This window comes from Cyanistes caeruleus, chromosome 6 (assembly GCF_971803275.1).
Source record: "Cyanistes caeruleus chromosome 6, bCyaCae1.hap1.1, whole genome shotgun sequence".
Lineage (NCBI taxonomy): Eukaryota > Metazoa > Chordata > Aves > Passeriformes > Paridae > Cyanistes > Cyanistes caeruleus.
In genome coordinates this window covers 22,137,912-22,158,550 of record NC_141706.1, presented here as the reverse complement: position 1 = coordinate 22,158,550, position 20,639 = coordinate 22,137,912, and the positions used below count along the sequence as shown (strand labels likewise).

Genomic DNA, 20,639 nt, shown 5'->3' with positions numbered 1-20,639 from the left:
GATGAAGTGAATCAAAGAATCAGGAATAAAGGAACAAATCTCCAGAAGTGGTAGTTTTCAGCACAATGCTTTTATTAAATGTAGACAAGTGCAATAGAGAATGATTCATTCAAATATTACATTAAAATATTTAGTGAGCCTGTTAGCCTGCATGAAATATTAAAGTCCAATACTGAAGTGTGAGTTACTTGGTTAATTCAATGTAGATGTCAAAACACGAGAGGCTTACTAAATTCAAGGTGCAAGCTGTTCTGTAGGGCCTTTTGGCTTTGCCAACCCTTGAACTGCCCTGGTGGCGGGAAGTATATCAAAGTCTCTCCCTTGTTTCCAAACTTCTGTTTCTGACGCCTGTGTGGAGAGGTTTAGACGTGAAGAGGCCTGAAAGATCATATAGTTCTAACTCCCCTGCCGTGGGCAGGAGCACCTTCCGCTAGACCAGGTTGCTCAGAGCCCCATCCAACCTGGCCTTGAACAGTATCAGGGATGGGGCATTCACTGCCTCTTTGAGCAACCCGTTCTAGTGCCTCACCACCCTCCCAGTAAAGAATTTCATACCAACATCCAACCTAACCCTGCCCTCTCTCAGTTTAAAACAGTTGTCCCTTGTCCTGTCACCACATACCTCGGCAAAAAGTCTGTCTTTCTTAAAAGCCCCCTTACATACTGGAAGGTCACAGTCAGGTCTGCACGGAGCCTTCCCTTTTCCTGGCTGCACATCCCCAGCTCTCTGCCTATCCTCACCAGGGAGGTGTCTCAGCCCTTCCAGCATCTCTGTGGCCTCCTCTGGAGCTGAAGCTACAGCCCTGTTTCTGTTGTGCAGGGGTCTCACTGGCGTGGAGGACAGGAGGAGAGTCGGGACAGGACCCCAGCAATGGCAAACAGCACTGCAGCATCCCACAGAGGCGAGATTTTCACAAAATCACAGAACTGTTAGTGTTGGAAGGGACCTCTGCTTGTTCGGTCCATCCCCCCTGCTAAGGCAGTGTCACCCAGAGCAGGTGACACAGGAATGTGTCCAGGTGCGTTTCAGTATCTCCAGGGAGTGAGAGTCTACATTCTCCCTTGGCCAGCCTGTTCCAGTGCTCTGCCACTCTCAGTGTAAAGATGTTCTTCCTCGTGTTGAGGTGGAACTTGTTGTGTTTCAGTGTACGGCCATGGCTCCTTGTCCTGTCGCTGGGCAGCACTGACAAGAGTCTAGCACCATCCTCTTGGCACCCGCCCTTGAGGTACCTGTACGCTGTAATGAGATTGCCTCTGAGTCTGTGCCAGTCTCCAGACTCAACAGGCCCAGCTCCCGCAGTCTCTCCTCTTAAGAGGGACGCTCCAGACCCGCCCTCGTGTTTCGGACCTTCCGCTGGACCCTGTCAGGTCGCTCCGTGCCTTTCTTACGCCGAGGAGCCCCGGGCCGGGCCAGCACGCTCCTGGCCCTGTGCCCCGGCGCCGGCTGAGGCCGCGCCGAGCTCCTCCGCGCCAGCAGGGGGCGCCGCCGCCCCGCCGGAGCCGCTCTGGTAGCGCGCGGGGCTCGGCCATGGCGGCGGGCGCCAGGAGGGCCGTGTGAGCGGAGCGGAGCGGAGCGGAGCGGGGCGGGCGGCGGTGGGGTGGGGTGGGATGAGTGGGATGGGGGCCGCTGGGGCTCAGTGGGGTGAGGAGGCGGCCGGTCAGTGAGCGGCGGCGTGTCCCCGCAGGTACCCGCTGTTCCAGAGGGGCGGCCCGCAGCTGCGGATCTTCCGCCCCAACTTCTTCATGCTGGCGGTGCGGCCCGGCGTGCCCCAGCCCGAGGACACCGTGCAGTTCCGCGTCTCCATGGAGTGAGTGCCGGCACGGCCGCCGCGCCTGTGGGCTCAGGGGTGGCAGGCCCGAGTGCCGCGGCCGGGAACTTGCCGAGGGCGGCGAGGGCACTGATTTAGTGACGAGCTTGGCGTGCCTCCTCTCCCCGAGTGTCAGTGAGGATCAGCCTTCCCAGGGACGGGCTTGGGAAGAAGGACGTGCTTATTGAATTTGAGCCAGAGTAAGCAAGGTGGTGTCCTTTTTTGTCAGGATTCTTTCAGCCTGACCAGTTTGCTGGCACACATTAGAGCCCATAACACTGTGTCAGGTTGTGGTAAGATCAGCAGCCCCTACTCAGAATAAAGAAAGGTGTCTCAGGTTGGGCAGTGAGAAAGCCTGCTGAACACAGAATATACCTGGCATTTTGAATGATGAGGCTACAGAGGATAAAATATTTGACGTTGTTACAGTTTATGGATTATAAATCGCTGTAGCAGTGTGTGGTCTAGGTTGAGTTTACACTTTCATGTCGTAAATCTGTCTTGGTTAAAACAAGAAGAAGACATATTTATTCTGCAGTATCAACCAGTCTCTAATTTATTTTGTTTAAATATCTACACTTTTTTTTTTCTTTCTTTTCCCAAAATGTTTTTTCAATGCCTAGAATGACAAAATTGGATATCAGGAATTACCTTGAAAGAATATACAATGTCCCAGTAGCTGCTGTGAGGACCAGGATACAGTATGGTAAGTGCAGCTGAGTAATGCAAAAGCATGAATAAAGCATCTCTGTGCAGCCAGAGCAGACTTTTACCTTTCAAAAGGATTGTTGGATTTCAGCAGACTTTGGTTCCAGGTGCTTAGCTGGTGATGTCTGTTAGCATTGTTGATTATTCATCCCTTCAAATGAACATGCACCACTTCATATTTGCATACTGTGATTAAATGATGATGTAGGTTTCACTCTAAAAAGAAAAATCTGAATTAAAAAAGGCTAATCATCCTTAGAGTTATCTAGCTTGTGCTTTTGTAGTTGGTACTGTTTGTCCTTGAAGACCAGGGGGTATCTCCCTTCAGAAGGAACTGCTTCGTGTTTTTTAATACAAATAGTAATTAAGCTTAAATTCAGCTGTAGCCTTCATTTAAAAAATGAGCTGAGTTTGCATGCACACACAGGAGGTGTTACGGCGTAAAAAAGGCAAAGTTTGTAGAGCAAATAAAAATACTCTGTTAAACCAGTAGATAATGTCAGAAAAATATCTTCACAAACTTTCAGATTTTTATCACCTGTTGTTACCAGATTTCTGCTACAGACTTGATTGTTTCCAGTTGTGGTATTTCTCTCCTGTCCAACCTCTAGAAACAGCAACCCAAATGCCCACCAAAAACCCAACAAAAAAACCTGACCCAATAGAAAAACAAAAGATGTTCCTAGTTTAACTTATGCTGAACTCTGACATGGAGGTGGAGGGACTCATCTTTAACAGAAATAAGATAGATTTAGATAATGTCACTTTTACATGTGAATGCTTCCTTCCCCAGACCTTCTCTGACTGCAGTTAGGATGTACACAAATATTTTTCTTTTTTTGTCGTGTTAATTCACACTTTTGATTACCAGGTAGTGTAATTATGGAGTGGAGAGAGAGTGACTTCTTGGTTAGGACATCTTTGATGGCTGGGTTTTTAATTTTTCATGTAGTGACTCTATGAAAGGAATTGTCTGTTTAAGATTAAGGATGATTTTAAAAGGAATAAGAAGAAAGACCTGTAGTAGTGCAAAATGGAGGATAAAAGAAAAAGCTTCAAAATAAAGTTGTAAAATTCTTACAAAGGAAGAAAAAACCCGTAAGTATCATCTATAGTATGCTTATCTGAAAACCAGAATTAAATTAAGTCATAAATACCAAGCACACATATTTCCAAACAGCACTGAAAAATAGTCATGCTTGTCCTTACAACCACTTTGTCCCTCACTGCTAATTTTCGGTGGTGGTTTATAGTCAGGGATAAAAGAGGGTTAGAATGCCTAATAATCCGAGAGCTTTAATGTCTGCCTAATATGAAGGGGTTAAATTGTATTTCCCACTTCAGTTGTGACCAGCATGGTTGGAGAAGGTTGAGGTGCATTAGTTTGTGTGGATGTGGAATATAATACCCTGGTATATAAACAGTAGATTCAGCTCATCAGCTGAATAGTAAAAATTGTCAAGTTTAAGGTTGTTTAATGGTCATTTTTTCCTTGACTTCCTGAAGCTGTGGATGTTGCTCTGACCCGTATTTTGGAGTCTTCTTGCTTCTTTGCAGACTTTGTGTGTGAAGGCACAGTGGCAGCAGGCTGGTGATGCCTTGGTTCCCTGCTTGTAAATGAGGAGAGGAGTGTCCACCAGTTTCAGGACACTTTAATAATTGTGGTGCTGTGCTGGGAGTGAAGGAAGAGTATTCCTCTTAAATCAGAGATAGCCAAGTCCCTCCTTCAGCTTGGTCTTGCTTTGGAGAACTCAGAAATCCTGGGAAGTAAAAGGCAGGATTCTCTTCATTTCTGCAGGTGCGAACAACAAGAGGAATCACAGGAATCAGAGGGTGAAGAAGCCAGATTACAAGGTTGCCTATGTACAGCTGGTGAGTTAACATGGATGCTTGTGAGGAAAGAGGGAGGCACTGTTAACCAGCCTAACTCTTAGCCAAGCTGAAAGTTACGGCCAGTGAGTTGGCCTGGTTGGCTGAACATTTCTTCCAATCCTCTAATAGTGACAGTTTCTTTAACACATTCCAGACTGTAAAGAGATTTAAATGACTTGGTCTAAAGATCAAATTCAAACAAATGGTTATTTTTAAAGTCCCGTGTTGGTTTGAGGTCTGTCTGTAGGTTGTGGGCTGATGTCATAGGCCTCCTTTGCCAGAGAGTTTCATGCTGACCCTGTACTCTGTGTGCTGGAAGGTTCACGACTTGTGTGGTTGATGGCTGAAATGTCCAGTAAGTGAAAGAATATATTGTGAGGATAGGGAACTTCTTATTAAAGGTCTTTGAATTTCAGAGAAGACTAAGGCTTATTCCTTGGGGAGCCTTTAGTCACGTCTAAACAAGCATGCTTTGTGGCTGAACCGGGCTCTGAAACATACATTGGTTGCCCAGTGGAAAAGGAGCTTCATGTTCTTGTAAATTTCTTTCATAACAGGACCATATTATAGTTTAACCTTCTGTTGGGCTTACCTGTCTTTATGCAAAAAAGAAATGCAACCAGTTACAGAAAACCCCTTCACATTCCAAAATGACATTAAAGGGATGGTATTTATGGTTGTAAAACCATAAGCTCAAAATTGCAGTTGGCAACGCAACGTCACTGTTACTCTGTCTTGAGACAAGGACTCAGTATTGGGAGAGCACTCTGTGATCTTAAAGACTGGCTAAGACTTCATATGGATTTGGGGTCAAACTTAGGAGGCACAAACAATGGAAAATCTGAATTTTAATATTTCAAAGTTTAAATGTGCTTAGAAGTTTTTTCCCCTTCTGGGAAGGGGAGAAGAAAGAAAAGTGAGGATGGAGTGATTTTCTAGACAGCCCTTACCTAATTAAAAGAATAGTATAGAGTGAAGTATTACTAAAAAGTAACAGAACTGTATTTAGATGAGGAGTAACTTTGATATACTCTACCGATACAAAAGGCAACATCATCTCTCTGAGGATTTTACAGTATAATGGCTAAAACGCACATTCCTTTTCCAAGGAGTCTGCTTTGGTGAGCAAATTCTCCCTCCTGGATTGTTTCTGCTAGGTTTTTGTTTGCTGGAGAGCAGGACTGTACAATTAAGAAGTGAACGATTGGACTGATGATGTTGTATCTCACAAGTTGCTTTCTTTGAATGTTGTTCCTTTTATTAGGTAGTTGCAGGCACTTTTCATTGCCACAGCCTCCTGCCTAGTGACTTCCTTGCTTTTAGAAACTTGTTTCCCAAGACTGAAGCAGTGTTTCTAGTGAACTGCAGTCAGTTCTCAAATTTTATTTCACTGTAATGCAGTCTTGTGTTCTGTGTCTGCTGAGGTGAAAAGGAGGTAGTCGGCAACCCATGCATACTCAGGGGAAGGCATGGGAAGCAGAATGCTGCTGCTCTGTTGGAGCAAGATTCTTAAGATAGTACCTTTGTGCATTTATTTCACATTCAGCCTCTCAATCTAGAATAGTTGCCATAACCTTAAGGGTTGGTCAGCCCAGGTGTGGGGATTTACCTAAACTAGCTTGGTATTGGAGGCAGGTGCACAGCAATAGTCTGGTTGTTCCTTCAGCCTCCCACTTTGTCTTCTGGGCAGTGCATGGGGCCCTGTTGCACTGTGGCTCATGTCTCTTGGTACATGGGACAGCAAGAGTCCCTTATTGCCTTACACTGCAGTTACCATACTAAGTTCTTAAGGAATGCCATGTTTTCCATCTCTTCCATGAACAGGGTCAGGGGACCACTTCTTTGGTGGTGTTTTTCATGTCAAAGGAGGGAATCCTGACTGTTTGCTAAACTCTCGCCAGTGAAGCTTGGTCTCTGTGTTTTTTCCTCACCTCATTCCTGGTCTCTATTTTTTTTCCTATTGTTGTGGTCTCTTAATTCCATAAATATTTAGGTTTCTTTATTCCTCCCCCTTTCTCTTTTTACTTTTGTTTGTTGCTTTTCATCACTAGCTCTGATGTCTCAGACAATGAGCTCCCAGCTCTGTGTTCACACCAGCTTGAAACAGTGGGTGAAACCAGAAACCCAGTGTCATTTCTGAATCTAAAGGGTTTGCCTTCGTTCTCATTCATGGTGTGATCAGGCTATTACAGGCCCCATGCAGTTCATTGTTAATATCTGCCTAATTTAGGAAAGTCTTTGGTAACCACTGTAAAATCCTTATTTTCATGAGAATTAGTTTGCATCTGCCGTGAGTCAGAGTAGCCGGGCTTTCCCACCATTTTTACCAGCTGTGTTTTCTCTCATTAATCCAGTTTCAAGTTAAAACTGCTTATGACTGGAAAAATACGGATGTGTTTTTGGAAGGTCTTGGGTTGATCTTTCTGTTGCCCACTAGGTGGAAGTATTGCTCTTCCCAGTGTGACTTCGCAGTTGTGGTGCAGTTTACCTGAATGAAATTGAGTTTATTCTCATGAGCAGTTATGTTTCCCTGCTTCATAAAGCATCACCTTATGTGTCCCAGTGCAACACACACATCCATTGACTTACTGCAAGTGTCTCAAAGGTGGAAGGTGTATGAAGTCATAGTCAACATGCCCTTAGGTGTCAGACTAGTGCCCCAGCTGTTTCACATGTAAGAATTGTTGTCCTTTCTTTTCCAAATACTATTTCTTGGAGACTCAGAGCTGTTTACTTTATTCTCAGGCAGTAACTGGACAAATACATGATCTGTCCAAGCATAATATTTTCACACTAAAAAAATACCTCAAATCATAGAAGGCTGTGGATCAACAATATCTTGCCATTCCAGAGCCTGCTTGCCTTTTTCCCCTTTTGGAATGTGGTGAGAAAGGTTTAAGTTAGAGACTTATGGCCCTATGTATCAAATGCTACTTTTCTACACTGTTCTATTTTTTTAAATTAAACCCAAGTTTTATATCTTTGCAAACTAGATAAAATAAACGTAATACAGCAGCTTTTCTCCTTACTCCAATACAGCTATAATTATTATAATGAAAAGAAAAAAAGAAGAAAAGCCAGTGGGAAACTTTGGAGTTGCATTAACATCAGGGAAATTAAAAAAAAACAACAACCTCTCCTCCTTCTCCTCCTTCAGTGTTCTCACTGGTTTAGCTTAACAGGTGTTAGTACCTGTGGGAGCACAACTGTAGACAAGCCTCTGGAATCCAGACCTATTTTTAATTAAACTTGTTTTGAGAAATCTAGTGGAGATGGCTGTAAAAAGGAGTCTGACCTTGTCAGTGTTAGGACTAACACCTATTTAGCTGCTTGAATGATGGCACCGGTGGGAACATTTTTGCAAATGCTTTCTCCTCAACCCCCATTTAGGGTGTCCTGTATATTCACAGTAATTAACCTATTTGCACATTAGATGTGACAGCAGTTTTATTTTGAATTAGAGGAAACATGGATGATCCATATGCAGTGTTGTTCCCGAGTGGATTTTTGAAGTTGCTTTCTGTGCTGTTTTGCCATATGTTTTAGCATCAAATGTTACCACTGCAGTAGTAGAATTGTTCAAATGCACTGGATTATTAAACTTAGCTGCATTTGCTGCTACTGCTGGACTGAATCCCATGCTTTTGGGAGTCCAACATTTTTGTAGTTAATGATATGATAAACATCACTTTTCTGTTAATTCTGAAGGACAGTAGTAAGTGCTTCAATTATCCAAATAACCAGAGGATCTCACGGTTGTTTACATGATCAGTGTTTGCTGCATCATTGCTGCTCAGTAATATCTGCTGATACTCCATTTCTAAACTTTTCAGGGGTCTCAAAGGTCAGAGAAGTGTAAGTGAGTTTGTGCTGGATAATCCTTCCAGCAGTTTTCTGACGTGAAGCTCAGCAGTGGAAAGGCCAACACTTGACTTCATAGGCATAATTACGGTCACTTAACCTCTCATTAAAATGAATGGAGGCAATTTGTACCACTCCTGTGATAACTCCTTAAACAGACTCCAAGAACAACATGTGTTTTCACCCTTTCTTTGGACAAAGGCTTGAAATCTAAAGGGAAAATAAATGTTTGATACTTAGGTCACTTTTTATCATGAATGATGTTAAAGCATTTAACAAAAGAATCCTCATAAGGCCTTGTATACAATTCACTTTTACTTTTGGGTAATGCTGAGTTGAAGATTAGAGTTGTGCAGGAGTAGAAGTTTAATGGGTCCCATTTCTGTTTTCTGAACACTGGACCACACATTTCACTTGTGCATAGTGGGAAAAAGGAAGGCCTCTGGGAAGACCCCAAACTGAGAACAACAATGTGTAAAATCATCATGTTGCTTTTACTGTTTTAGGTGTTCGATGCCACCTCTCTGACTTGCTTTGTTTGGGGCTTTTTGTTCATTTTTTTATTAGTATTGTAAGGCTTAGCTTGAGAGTGAGGTGAAGACATGGTGGTGGAGCTTACCCTGACAAATTCCATAGTATCAGGGGATCACTTCACATTGGTGAAAAAGATCTTCTGCTGTCAGTGTACCATCCAGTTACTTCTTTTTGAAAAAATTACTTTTTTTCCAGTGTCTGTCTTTTTTACAGGACTTTCTTTTAGCACAGCTGTGTTGAGTAGAAAGGTGGTGCTATCTTCTCCCCCTTTCTCTGTGCTTCCAACTAAAGTAATTATGCTGGCAGATGTTCTAAAGCAGAAGCAAGTTCTAGCCTTTTTAGAGGTTACTTCAGCTTATGAGAATTTCCATAACTCAGCAATTAAAGGGATAAATATCTTGCAAAAAGGTAAAACTGTGAACAAATGCGAGGTTTTCAAGTAAGCCTGAATCTTCCTTTCCGGTTGGATATGCCAGCACTTCTTGTTCTAGCAGTTTGTAAACCAGATAAACCCTGATGAACTTGGTAAACATTGTTTGCTTTATTCCAGTAAGGATTTCATTCTGAGGATGCATTTATCATATGTTTGTCAGATGGTTGCTGTATAGAAGGAAAAACTTCTGCAAAGAAAAAGTTTAAGAAAAAGCATCACTGTGTAAAGGAGTGACAATCCTTCTGTTCCTTTGGTAGGCTTTTTTTTAAGGAGGTGGCATATGAGCTTGAACCTCAGTAGCCTCTGGCATTATGTGGAAGATGCACTGAGTGTAAATAAGCCTGGACAGACTCACAATCCTTTATGTAAGTTGATGCCTTTTGGTATTTTTGAAATTTTGAAATACCCAAGATACAGGCTTCTTCTGAAAACTAGCTACTGAGCATGCACAACAGCTATTTTTCATACAGCTTTCATCACTCCAGAGCCTTAACAGTGCAGTATTACTGCAGAGTATTGTTACTTAAGATTTATCAACCTTCAGTTCTCAGGGTGTAATGTCTTGGCTGTTTCAAATCGTGTTTGGCTGCCAGCCAAAATCAGAATTTCCTCACAAAACAAGAGCTGTAAAGAGCCAACTTGTCTGTGCTGATTTTGATTTATTAAAAGACTAAAGATACAGATTGACATTTTCAGCTCAATATTTGACTTCCACCAGCCTTGAAATGGGAACTGTGAGCACTTTGATAAACAGCTTAAAGGTTTGTCTGGTTTTGCTACAGCCTCTTTGTGTATCTTTTTTGTTTTCTTCCCTCTTTTTAAAATAATAACTGTTTTGCAATGCTTAGTGAATTACCGTGTTGTTAGTATGCTTTAGGGACAGCTTTCCTTCATTCTCCAATAAGGAAAATGCATTGGTCCTGGAAGCATACCAGAACGAAAGTGCTGCATAACAAGAGCAGTCCCTTACTACGCTGTTACCAATATAAATAGTTCTCAGATTTTCAGTGGAGGTGGTGTGCCTACCATGTTAGCCTGAGTTGTTTTCTGACTTGTTTGACTAAAATGGCTTCCTCTCCAGGGCAGTCAGGTCTTTAATATGGGCCCTGTCTGTTCTGTAGGTACCGCAGGACTGAGTGACCTGCCCACAGCGCAGTTAAAACACAGCAATTTTTTGTGTTAGCAGATTTCTTTCCAAATGCTTCAGTGTGCTAAAATCCTGAGCAGTGCTTGGCCTCGAGGGTGCTTGTTGCTGATCCTGCTATAGGAAGGGGATCAGTAGGCTGCAGCTTTGGGCTTGCTCAAGGACCCTGGTAAGGCCAGTTTCTATGCCATGAAATGGGACTGTGCTATAGCTGTCAAAGGACAGCTATTATGAGGATACCTGTGCTAATTTAAAGGTACAAAAGAGCTGAAACCCCAGAGTGTACACCAATGGAAAGGAAAACCTTGATATGTTCCAGTTGAGCTTATCCAGGCTAGAATCAAGGAAAAAGCAATGTACACAGCAGCTCCCCTGTTGTTTTTGTAGTATGGTCAGACTCTTAGGAAACCCCCAAGAAGTATGCGCTACAAAAACAACGGGAGCATTGCTGGGTAGAGTTGGTATTTTGTAGATTCCAGTCTGGATAATCTCATCTGGGATAAGTCATGCTTTTTTCTCTCCAAAGCATATGAGGTTTAAGTTTTTTTCACACCTGTCATTTGCCAGGTTGAGTGTATATGATTAAATTAAGCATAGTAGACATTCAGCTGGGTCAAGGACGTGGTGATGCTTCTGTTGGTTTTATTTATGTCTTATTTCTGATCCCAAAATACAGAGTAGGTATGCTGGGGAAGGCTCCTTTCATATCCTTTGTGGAACTATTTCATAACTGAGCCTCTTGTTTAGTTATATTTACTGCATAAATTTAAGGACTGGCTGATCTGAAAAAAAGCCAAACCCACCTGTTTCCATCTGAAACAGTTACATGCTTTTCTTGAGATTTCTGTATGCAAAATGCTGCCAAAGAAGTTAATGTATGGTAATGTTTGTAAGTGTTTTGGAGAATAATTTTAGGGTTATGGGTGACCAGTTGCAAGTTTTATTATGCAAGATTCCCATACAGAATGGAAGGGCTGATGTTGTTGAGTTTAATGAAGTTGTGCTTAGAGCAAACACCACTAAAAATAAGTAGGTAATATTAATAATAGTATATTTCCACAGAAGAATGTTTTCCTGCTGTTAGATAAAAACCAGAGACCAAGCAAATGTTTCTTTTCCAAGTGGGAGACATAGATCTGATGATGATGTTTCACTAAAATGACTTATCTGCTAGGCAGAATGACTGATGCAGATGTAATCACTTTAATCTCATTAGTGATATATTAGACAGATTGTTCCCACTGTAATTGTTTTACACCATAGTCTTTATGTCTGTTGATAAGAGACCTCTGATATCTGTTATTCTGTATTCCCACATTGCACCCTACAATAACAGCTGCTAGCACTGCTCTCTCTTACCCTTAGCTGAGATCTAAACAACTACAACCACTACTCATATCCTGAGTGTTAACATAATGAATGCCTGCTCCTCTGTGTATTTCCCTGGTGGTGTTACTTCAATAAAATCACTTATTTTGCTCGTCTTATTTTTACTGTATGACTCACAACATTTCTGAACTAATTCAAAGTCTTTGAAGAGGTGTCCATCTCCTGATCATTCATCTGTTAAAAAAAAAAGAAAAAAAGTCAGTATCTTCAGTAGCACACAGAGGAGGAGAGGCTTAAAGTTAGCTTTTGAGGAGAAGGGATGTACATGTATCTTGGGGACATGGGTGGAAAGAGATTTTGGGATGTCACGAGATACCATTCTGCACTAGCTGAAAATTCAGGGTGGTCTTCCACCCTAAGATCATAGCTACTGCAGAAAGGCTGGAATGTCTCTCTGACGATTTGTTTTCTCTTTAGGGCCAAGGACAAACCTTTCAGTTTCCCAACCTATTTCCAGAGAAAGAACAAGACGCAGAAACTCGCTCTTTCGATGACTTCAGGGATAAATATATGGAGAAAGAGAAGCAGAAGCAGGAAGGTGACCCCAGACGAGGTGGAGTCCCTGATTGGTTTGGACTTTGATGCAACAAGCCAGCTGCCTTCCTTTAGGCTCAGAGGGATTTTGATTAGCACAACTTGCACTCTTCTCGTAATGATCGAATGTTTATTCTTGAGCAGCCTTTGCTAACTTGTGTTTTTTCTGGCTGTTTGTGCATGACTACAGCAAAATGGGCCCGAGGAAATAAAAAGGTGAAATAAATCTGACTGCGCCAGGTCTTTTCTGTGAACATGTGGACTATTTCTAAAATGTGGAATTCCTTGTTGTCATTTCTGACTATGAGAGTGTCATTGTGCTTATCTTATTTTTTTGTGATGCTGGATTGTTTTGAGTAGAAATAGGGTATTTAATTTCCTAGGATACGTACAGTTTGTATTGACTAGAATGTATAAAAGTCAAGATAGGTTAGCCAAAGTTGGACACGAAAGTATAGAGAATTGGACTATAGGCTCAGGATGTAGGGTTCACTTATTGTCACTTACTGTGTCCTCCTGTCCTATTGCCTTCCTTGCAGTGACCCCTCCTTTCCTGGAGAAATGCATATGATCTTACTGTACTCTTGTAACATGCTAAAATGCTGTGTGGCATTTTGGGGACAGGGTTTATGGGACAGGTTTGTGACTGGGCATGTATGTGTTTGATCCTGTTAAACATCACGGAGCAGAAAAGGTAGTGCACATCTCTCTGTTATGCAGTGCAGGTAGCTGTCCTCTGTGAACAGCCTGCCTTAGAAATGTTTACTGGCATAGTTGTGTTGGTATTTCTTCCCTTCCCCACAGCTACCTTGCAGTGCTGGCAAGTGTCCTGTGTGGACACAGTTGTATTGGCATATAAATGCTTCTGCCAGTGTAGCCTGTTTTGTGCTGAGGACTAATAAAAAGACTCCTTTTACTTTTTCTGGTGTAACTCCCTCAACTTCCAAGTTACTGATGCCAGGGCAGTGGTAGAACTTTTCTAGGCCTGCTGGGCTGCCACGTTCAGTGTTTTCATTTCTTGGCTCTGTGGCTGTTTCTCCTCGCTCTGATGAGGATATTTCCTCTTGTCCTTTGTCAAGTAATATGCTCTGCTGTTGTGTCAGAAATAGTGGGGGAAAGGAGGGCTAGGAAGGAATTCACAGATGGAGAAGGGTGTTTCTGCAGGCTGTTGCACAGCACATGCAGGGTTAAATGTATAGCTAATGTTTCCCTGGCTTGAATTCTGCCACTTGGAGCAATTGGCAGGGTAGTGAATGAGCCCATGTCTTCAATGCTTCTACCCGGGTGCTCTCCTTTATTGTTCTCTGTCTGAACTTCTTGTTTGGACAGCTAGCAAGATGTTTACAAGGAAACAGCTGTTCTCCAGAGAGTCAATCCAAGCAGGATTTTACGCACCCCCTTCTGTTCATTAGTCACCTCTTTCTCCCTGCTACTTTCCTTGTGCATGACAGTCCACCTCCTTCTGTGGTTTGTTGCTTACACCCCCCTCTTTGTCCACTTTCCAAGGGGGATCGTGTATGATCTAAGTTAGCTGGTACTTAAACAGAGATGCTCTTGGAGAAGAGGGAGATAAGGGAGGATTTGCTACTCCCAGCCTGCCAGAAGAGTTACAATAGTAGATGTGGAAAAATACTGACTTCACTGGAAACAGTTCATATGTTTGGCATATCTGCAAAGGCAACATTTCCAGAGTTTTGTAGTGACATGTGAAACTTCAGGTTAAATCAGGAGCTGGCCTGCAGATTTAAAGTAGGGTGACTGAATTTGTCTGGGTGCAAGGGTCTCTCTGCTGTACAGAGCCTCCTCCTTCCCCCTCCTTTCTTTAATACATATTTAAAGGAGCTGTTTTTCAAACTCACAATATGGAGATGACCTATATTGCAACTTGGGCTATGTTCCTTCAATATAATATTATGGAATTTGCTATTTTCTCTTTACTGTCCTTTGTGGTTATCTCCAATGTGTGTAACTTGATCTTTTTCACCAAGGTGAAGATAGAAAGGGCTCATCTAGTGTTGCCATATGTCTTCCTTACTGGTTGGTCAGCCTTGAGCAAGCAAACAGTGTGTTAGTTCTGGATACATGGGGCTGCATTAGGTGTAACAGCAAAGATAGATTTAACCATCACCCTCTGCCTTCTCTGTTAATGGTCAGGAGTTGTTGGAGTTGCTGTCTTCTGTACTGGCATTGAGAACCCAAGATCAGTGAAATTTATTTGCCATCCCAAATGCGCTCTAGGCTTAGTGAATATCAAAAGCCACTGTGCAGGTCTACTGTGCTTTGCTACTCTGTGATTTCTCCACGGGCAATTAATTTCTAGCTCATGTTCAATGCAGGTTTCTATCTAGAGTGGCACAAAAGGGAAGAAACAGAGATGCAAATGTGCCCATATCTGTATGAAGTTGCTGTAACCAAATTCTGGCAGATACTCAAGCTACATAGGAGAGCAATCATGTAATCCTATAGAAGGGTTTGAGTTGGAAGGGACCTAAAAGATCACCTAGTCCCAAGCCACTGTTACTTGGCAGGGACTCATTCCTTGATGTTACTAGCTACCTCCAAAACAGTATTCCTGTGAAATTAAAAGAAGATTAAAAAAAAGGGAATAACATTATTTTGCTTTTATGCTCTCCTTTACTATGGAAGTGAGATTAAAAAAATCTCGAGTCTTTCCCAGTCCCTTGTTGAACAGTGTTTCTGAAGAAGTGCTAGTGATTAATGATCTGGTGCTTCAGTGCTTCACAAATCCCTTCCCCCAAGCTGTACAGGTGGGCTAAAAGATAAGAGATGATACTTTAATTCAAAGGCACAGATTGTATCAGATGTACCAGAGAGAAGTGCAGCAAACAAGTCCTGAAACTAGGACAGGGACTCAGGGTTTTTTCTGAGTTTTGTTCAATGTCCTGTGCTTCTTCCAGCACATCCTGATATTTGTTTTGGGTGATGGAAATGGCCAGAAGCTCCTTGAAGTCATATCTAGCCCTGCTGTCAGAGGTGTTGAGCTGTCCTTGGCTATGTCAGCGGACATACCTGTGGGCCAAGGATGTGGATATACACATGAACAACTTCTCCAAGGACCAGAGTAATGACTTGGTTGAAGAGAATGATGTTCACTGTGGTGAAGGAGAAGCCACATCCTGTGTTTGGCGTGCACAGCTCTGCAGCTACTGCTTTCTCTGACGTGCAAGGGAGATGCTGAACGCAGTTTCTTTCCTCTCTGAACGTGTGCAACCCCCCAAAGAGTAAAGCACTGGAACAGCCGGCGGCTGGCCGGTCTGGTGCAGAAAGGCATCTGGCTATGCTGAGTGAGTGCTATCCCAGCAATACCAGGACACTTCAGAGGGAACATGCAATTGCTTCTGGTGTTTTTGAAACAAACCAAGATAAATTACAGAGACAGTGCGGAGGTGACTAAGTGACTCCCCTAACATTACACCTTAGAAATGAGAAATTGTGTTGTAGGTGGTGCTCCGGTGGGCCCTAGGGACAGGTTCCTGCAGATAACAAAGTTACAGAGTCTTGTAATAATTTGTCATCACCTGAGCCTTGCTATGTGACCTCAGATGGTTCAGCACCGCTGGTAAGTGGTTAGATGTAAAGCTGTGGTAGCTTTATCTTCTGTGTTAACCAGACTGTAGAATTACAGAATTGTTTGGATTGGAAAGGACCGTTAAAAATCATCTAGTCCATCAATCTTGTGATGACCAGGGATGTCTTCAACTAGATCAGATTGTTCAGAGCACAGTCCAACCTGTCCTTGAATGTTTCTAGGAATGAGGCATCCAACACCTCTCTGGGAAACCTGTTACAGTGTTATACCATCCACATGGTAAAAATCTTCTTCCTTATATCTAATCTACACTGACCCTCTTTTAGTTTCAAACCACTGTCCCTGATTCTATTGCAACAGACCCTGCTAAAAAAAATCTATCCCCATCTTTCTTATAGACTCTCTTCAATAATGAAAGACCGCAGTGGGGTCTCCACAGAGTCTGCTCCAGGCTGAACAACCCCAACTCTCGGCCTTTCCTCATGGGAGAGGTGTTCCATCTCTCCAATCTCTTCATTCCCCAATTTAGGAGCAATACCTTGCAGCTGGCCTTGCTGAATCTCACAAGATTCCCACTTCTTGATCTTGTCCAGATCCCTCTGAATGGCATCCTGTCCCTCAGGTGTGTCAATGCATCATGCAGCTCCCATACTGCAACCCTCAAATTATACACTGGGTGACAGAAAAATACATTCCGTGATTTGATCTACTCTTGACCCACTGCTATTAGCAGTGCTGAGTGAATGAAGCAGTAGGAAAATTTGGCTTACTTTATCCAAGATGGATTTGCTGTGGAAAATATCTTCATGGCTGGGGAATGCCTGCTCCTTCCAGGTTATCCCAATGACATCAAAGCTGGGGTTTTTATTTCGGGAGAACTATTTTACTTATTTGAATTTTCAGGCTGTAGGACAGACTACTGCTTCTTCAGCTCCAGCATGTTTGTGGAATGGCTCGCAGAGAGCGGTGAGGGTTGGATAGAAGACGTCTGCTCAGTGTGTGCAACAGGGCAAGTACACAAAGCAAGCACTATTTTTCCTGGGAGGACTGAAAGCTGTAAAACCGTTATCTTGACAATGCTGCTTTCTCCTGAAGTAGAGTTCAAGGACTGCTCAGAGTCCAATTTAAAGCAGTTGTCTGAGAATGGCTTTCCAGGGTGGCTTATATGCCAAGGCTCATAGGTACCACGGCTAAAAAGGAACATTGTGGTAATCCATTTTGACCTCCTGAATGACACATACCATAAAATTTCATGCTGTATTTTCTGTGCATAGGCCAGAAGCTTGTGGTTGAATCTTACCTGGAATAGATTTCAAGGTTTGTACTTGACCAGCGTTGCAGGGCCGAGTCATTTTCCTCGGATAAGCTGGGCCCAAACAGCATGGAAGTCACCAACATGTTGTCATTTGTCCTGTGAATTACACAGAGTGGTCGTAATGGGGAAAACTGAGCATCGCTTCTCAGTAATCATGTGTTTGTTGAGAAGGGAGGTAATTTCTGTAAATATTATTTTCTTTAAATGCAAAAGGTTTTAGACTAGATAAGATGACATAGTGGTTGAGCCATTTCTTGTGAAGTGATTTATGACTGTTTAGACAGCATTTAGCTCTTTGTGTATAGTATGGCTTATCAAAGTGTGTGCTGCTGTTGCAGACACTCCCAGCTTGCGGAATTTGGGAAATATATCACAGTCACTTATTCTGTGGCTTGAAAACACATTAATTAGGGACTGATGCAAAACTCGTTGTTTTTAATTACAAAACAGGACTAATTATCAGTCTCTTAACCTGTCCTGCCTTCCGCTGTTGGAAAATGCTGCAAATAAAAAGTGATTAAGATTTTGGAGAATTTGTGCAGTGGAGAATTTTCTTCAGTGGTGACTGGAATGTTGGAGAGGTCACACACAGTGTTTTAGACAGGTAGGTCTTGCTTGGGGTCTAGCCCTTACTACTATCTATGTTTAATTTTCCAAAGTTCTTGTTTTAGGAGTCAGACAATGTCAGTGATTCAAGGCTTGGAAAACTCCCATTCCTTAAAAAAGGCTTGGGAAACTCCCTGTGTTGATTTGTGATTTAGAAGTGTTTTGACTCTTGTCTACCTGTATGCACCTGGAAAAGAAAACTTTCTCAGAGGCAGAGCATAGTTTAGTGTAACTAAAAAAGTGAAATGAGCAGACTAGAAAGGGAATGGCTGTGGTGTGGGCAGGTGTTATCCTCCTAAATGGAGGGAGAAGCCAGGGAGTTGTTCAGGGTCATGTCTATGTGGTGCATTTCTTGTGAGCCTGCACTGAAAACACAGAGCTGTTGAAGGTTTCTTAGGTCATGAAAAGAGCCTGCTTCAGATTGAGCCGTGCCAGTGCTTGCACACATGGTAAACCCAGTGTGTGGTGTCTCACAACAGCTGTCAAAGACTGGTCGTCATACCCAGAGTCTCTAAACATCCTGTTTATCCTTGCAAGGAGGAACACTTGATTGAAAGATAAATACCAAAAAAAAAAAAAAAAAAAAAAAAAAAAGAAAAAAAAACCAAAACAAAATGAACCTCAAAACTGGTGCTAGGAACAACATTTGCCCTTGGGCTAACAAACCTGAAAACAAAAGAAAATAAACATGGGATGGAGGCAAACACATTTCCACACAAGCCCAAATTCTAAAAGGGATTTAGGAGCTGAGCTTGTTTTGGCATGCTTGAAAAAGAAAAAGCCGTCTGGGTGCCAGGATTCTTAGGGCTCTGTATGTGTGCGTGTGCATCAGGGTAAGAGCACAGGAAGAGATGGGGTGTCTGTGGTGATGTGAGGGGGAAATGGCAGACATTGGAGCTGCCAGGAAGCTTTATGCAGGGTCACCCTTGGGGCATAGCTTGCACATTTTATTATTTTTTTTTAAAATTAAACATGCCAAGAAAAAAATCTTTGAGTTGGCAGGAAGATTTTTTTTTTTCTTCTTCTCCCTCTGTTTGTTGTTCATTTGTTGCTGCACTGGAGGTCTGTTTACTTTGCTCAAGAGAATGAGGGACCCAGGAGACACTGCTCTGCATGCAAAATTTTTATGGAAGGGGCTAGAGGAAGAGAAGGGCAGGAACTTCCAAGCCTTTTGAAACAGAGGTGGGCTTTTTCTTTTGCTTCTTTGCCCAATGTATATTTGGTCTGATGCTGCTACTGCTTGTGCAGATGTAGCTGGGCCCTGGACTTCAAAGATGGGTCCTGTTAAGGTCTGATCAGGCAAATCTCTACAGGGTCAATGTGAGGAGGCCTAAGATCCCCTAAGACTTGATGTTGAAACTCTGAGCTGCTCTAACACTGTGTTGCTCCCCACTCTGCCCATGGGTTCTCTCCTGGTAGGTTGCTTTCAAACTGGAGATGGTGCTCCTCTCTCCTAGCACCTCCCTGTTGACTCTTCTGAATGAAGTTTGGGATGAATTCATGACCGTGCCATTACAATAATCTCATGGATGAGGCAAGGCAGCCGTTCATTCCAGGGATTTAGTGCTTTGAAGGGGACTTTTCCAGGGCTGTGGCAGCCCGCTGCTGCTGCTCTTTGTTGCTTTTGATGACTCAGTGAACTTCTGAATGCTTCAGTTTCTCCAGATGGGCTTAATAGTGATTGTGACCTGACTGGAGATCCAGCAGAGGAGGGAAAGTGGAGATCGGTGTTACTTTTGCTTGCTGGCATCTCAGTGGATGAGACAGATTTGTCCAGCTGGATCTTCTTCATATCTTATAGTGCTGAAACAACTAGAGAAGAAACTAAGGGTACTGCACAAGTTGGGTGAATGGCTTTAGATTGACAGATGGACATACCCCTGGGGATATTTTTTGCATGTGCATTCTTCTAGGTTCTGGGCAGTGAGAGCAGTGGCATGTGGCCGTCAGAATTCTGCAATGTGAGGCAGGGCAAAGGAATGGCTAATGAAAGCAATGGATAATTCCACTAAAGCAGACTTTAGAGCTAAGTGGTGTTCTGCCATTTGGAATTTTTCTTATCCTTTTTGAGTGGTAAAAGAGGACAGGGACTGGTGGGTCTGCCCATAGCCTCAGTCTTGTGTTCAAAGCAGCTGCTTTCTGATCCAAGTCAGTTCTGTATTGCCCTAATACATTGCAGAGCAGAGGTTTCAGTCAACAGAAGGTGCTGACTCTTTTTATTTCCGTGTTCTCCGTTTTAATTGATGGGAAGGCTGCTCAGCAATCCCAGGAGATCTTTCTCTGTTGCAAAGGTTCCCTTAAATACTGGCACACACCATGTTGTTTTGGCCACTTTGTCTCCAAGGGGAGGGGGAGTGAAGGAGACAGCTGTGATTGTAGAGAGAAAGACCCCTTGTGAAACGATATTGAAAAGCCTGTAAAATACTAATTCTAGAAGAAGGAGAAATGAAAAACAACATAATTAGAGAGATGGACTATGCGGAATCACCTCCCTTTGTGATATATGGGAATGGGGACTGTCAGAGAAGCAAAAAAGAAGACAAGATAGAAACTGACATAAAATGTTTTCACTCAACAGTGGGTTAGGTTAGTGTTGTGCAATTCTTTGCCACAAAATAACAGGGCCAAGAACTTTGCTGGATGCAGACACACTCTGACTGTTTCTGTGGATAACCAAGATATCAGAGAGCTAATGGTAATATTAAAAGAACAAGAGTTTTGGGAAGTTGTCGGTGCCATGTGCGTCAAGGCACAAGCTGTCTCCAGCAGATGGAGATGGGGATAGGAAGAGAATTACTTATTTCGGAAGTGAAATAGTCTGTGAGCTGCCTCTCGCAGGGTTTCTTTTTCTGACCTTTGGATCAGCCTCTGTTGTGTTGCAGAAT

The 20,639-nt window shown here is 42.9% G+C and overlaps 1 protein-coding gene across 3 annotated transcripts; it reads left to right on the top strand.

Moving 5' to 3' along the window:
* The first annotated feature begins 59 nt into the window (after positions 1-59).
* MRPL23 (mitochondrial ribosomal protein L23) lies at positions 60-12,509 on the top strand. 3 transcript variants are annotated; one of them, XM_086894300.1, is made up of 5 exons: positions 60-1,554; positions 1,686-1,808; positions 2,432-2,514; positions 4,315-4,388; positions 12,167-12,509. In XM_086894300.1, exons 1-5 carry the CDS (start codon positions 1,529-1,531, stop codon positions 12,329-12,331), a joined length of 471 nt encoding a protein of 156 aa, XP_086750426.1. In that variant the 5' UTR covers positions 60-1,528; the 3' UTR covers positions 12,332-12,509. The 3 variants fall into 3 exon arrangements, with proteins under 3 accessions (XP_086750426.1, XP_086750428.1, XP_086750427.1); XM_086894302.1 differs by having other exon boundaries at positions 1,491-1,554; positions 1,686-2,008; XM_086894301.1 differs by lacking the exon at positions 1,686-1,808 and having other exon boundaries at positions 1,513-1,554.
* The last annotated feature ends 8,130 nt before the right edge of the window (positions 12,510-20,639 follow it).

Coding starts and splice junctions, on each gene's coding strand:
- MRPL23 (XM_086894300.1), top strand. CDS start 1,529: ATGGCGGCGGGCGCCAGGAGGGCCGT. Junction 1,809..2,431: donor CAGTTCCGCGTCTCCATGGA/GTGAGTGCCGGC, acceptor TTCAATGCCTAG/AATGACAAAATTGGATATCA. Junction 2,515..4,314: donor GAGGACCAGGATACAGTATG/GTAAGTGCAGCT, acceptor TCATTTCTGCAG/GTGCGAACAACAAGAGGAAT.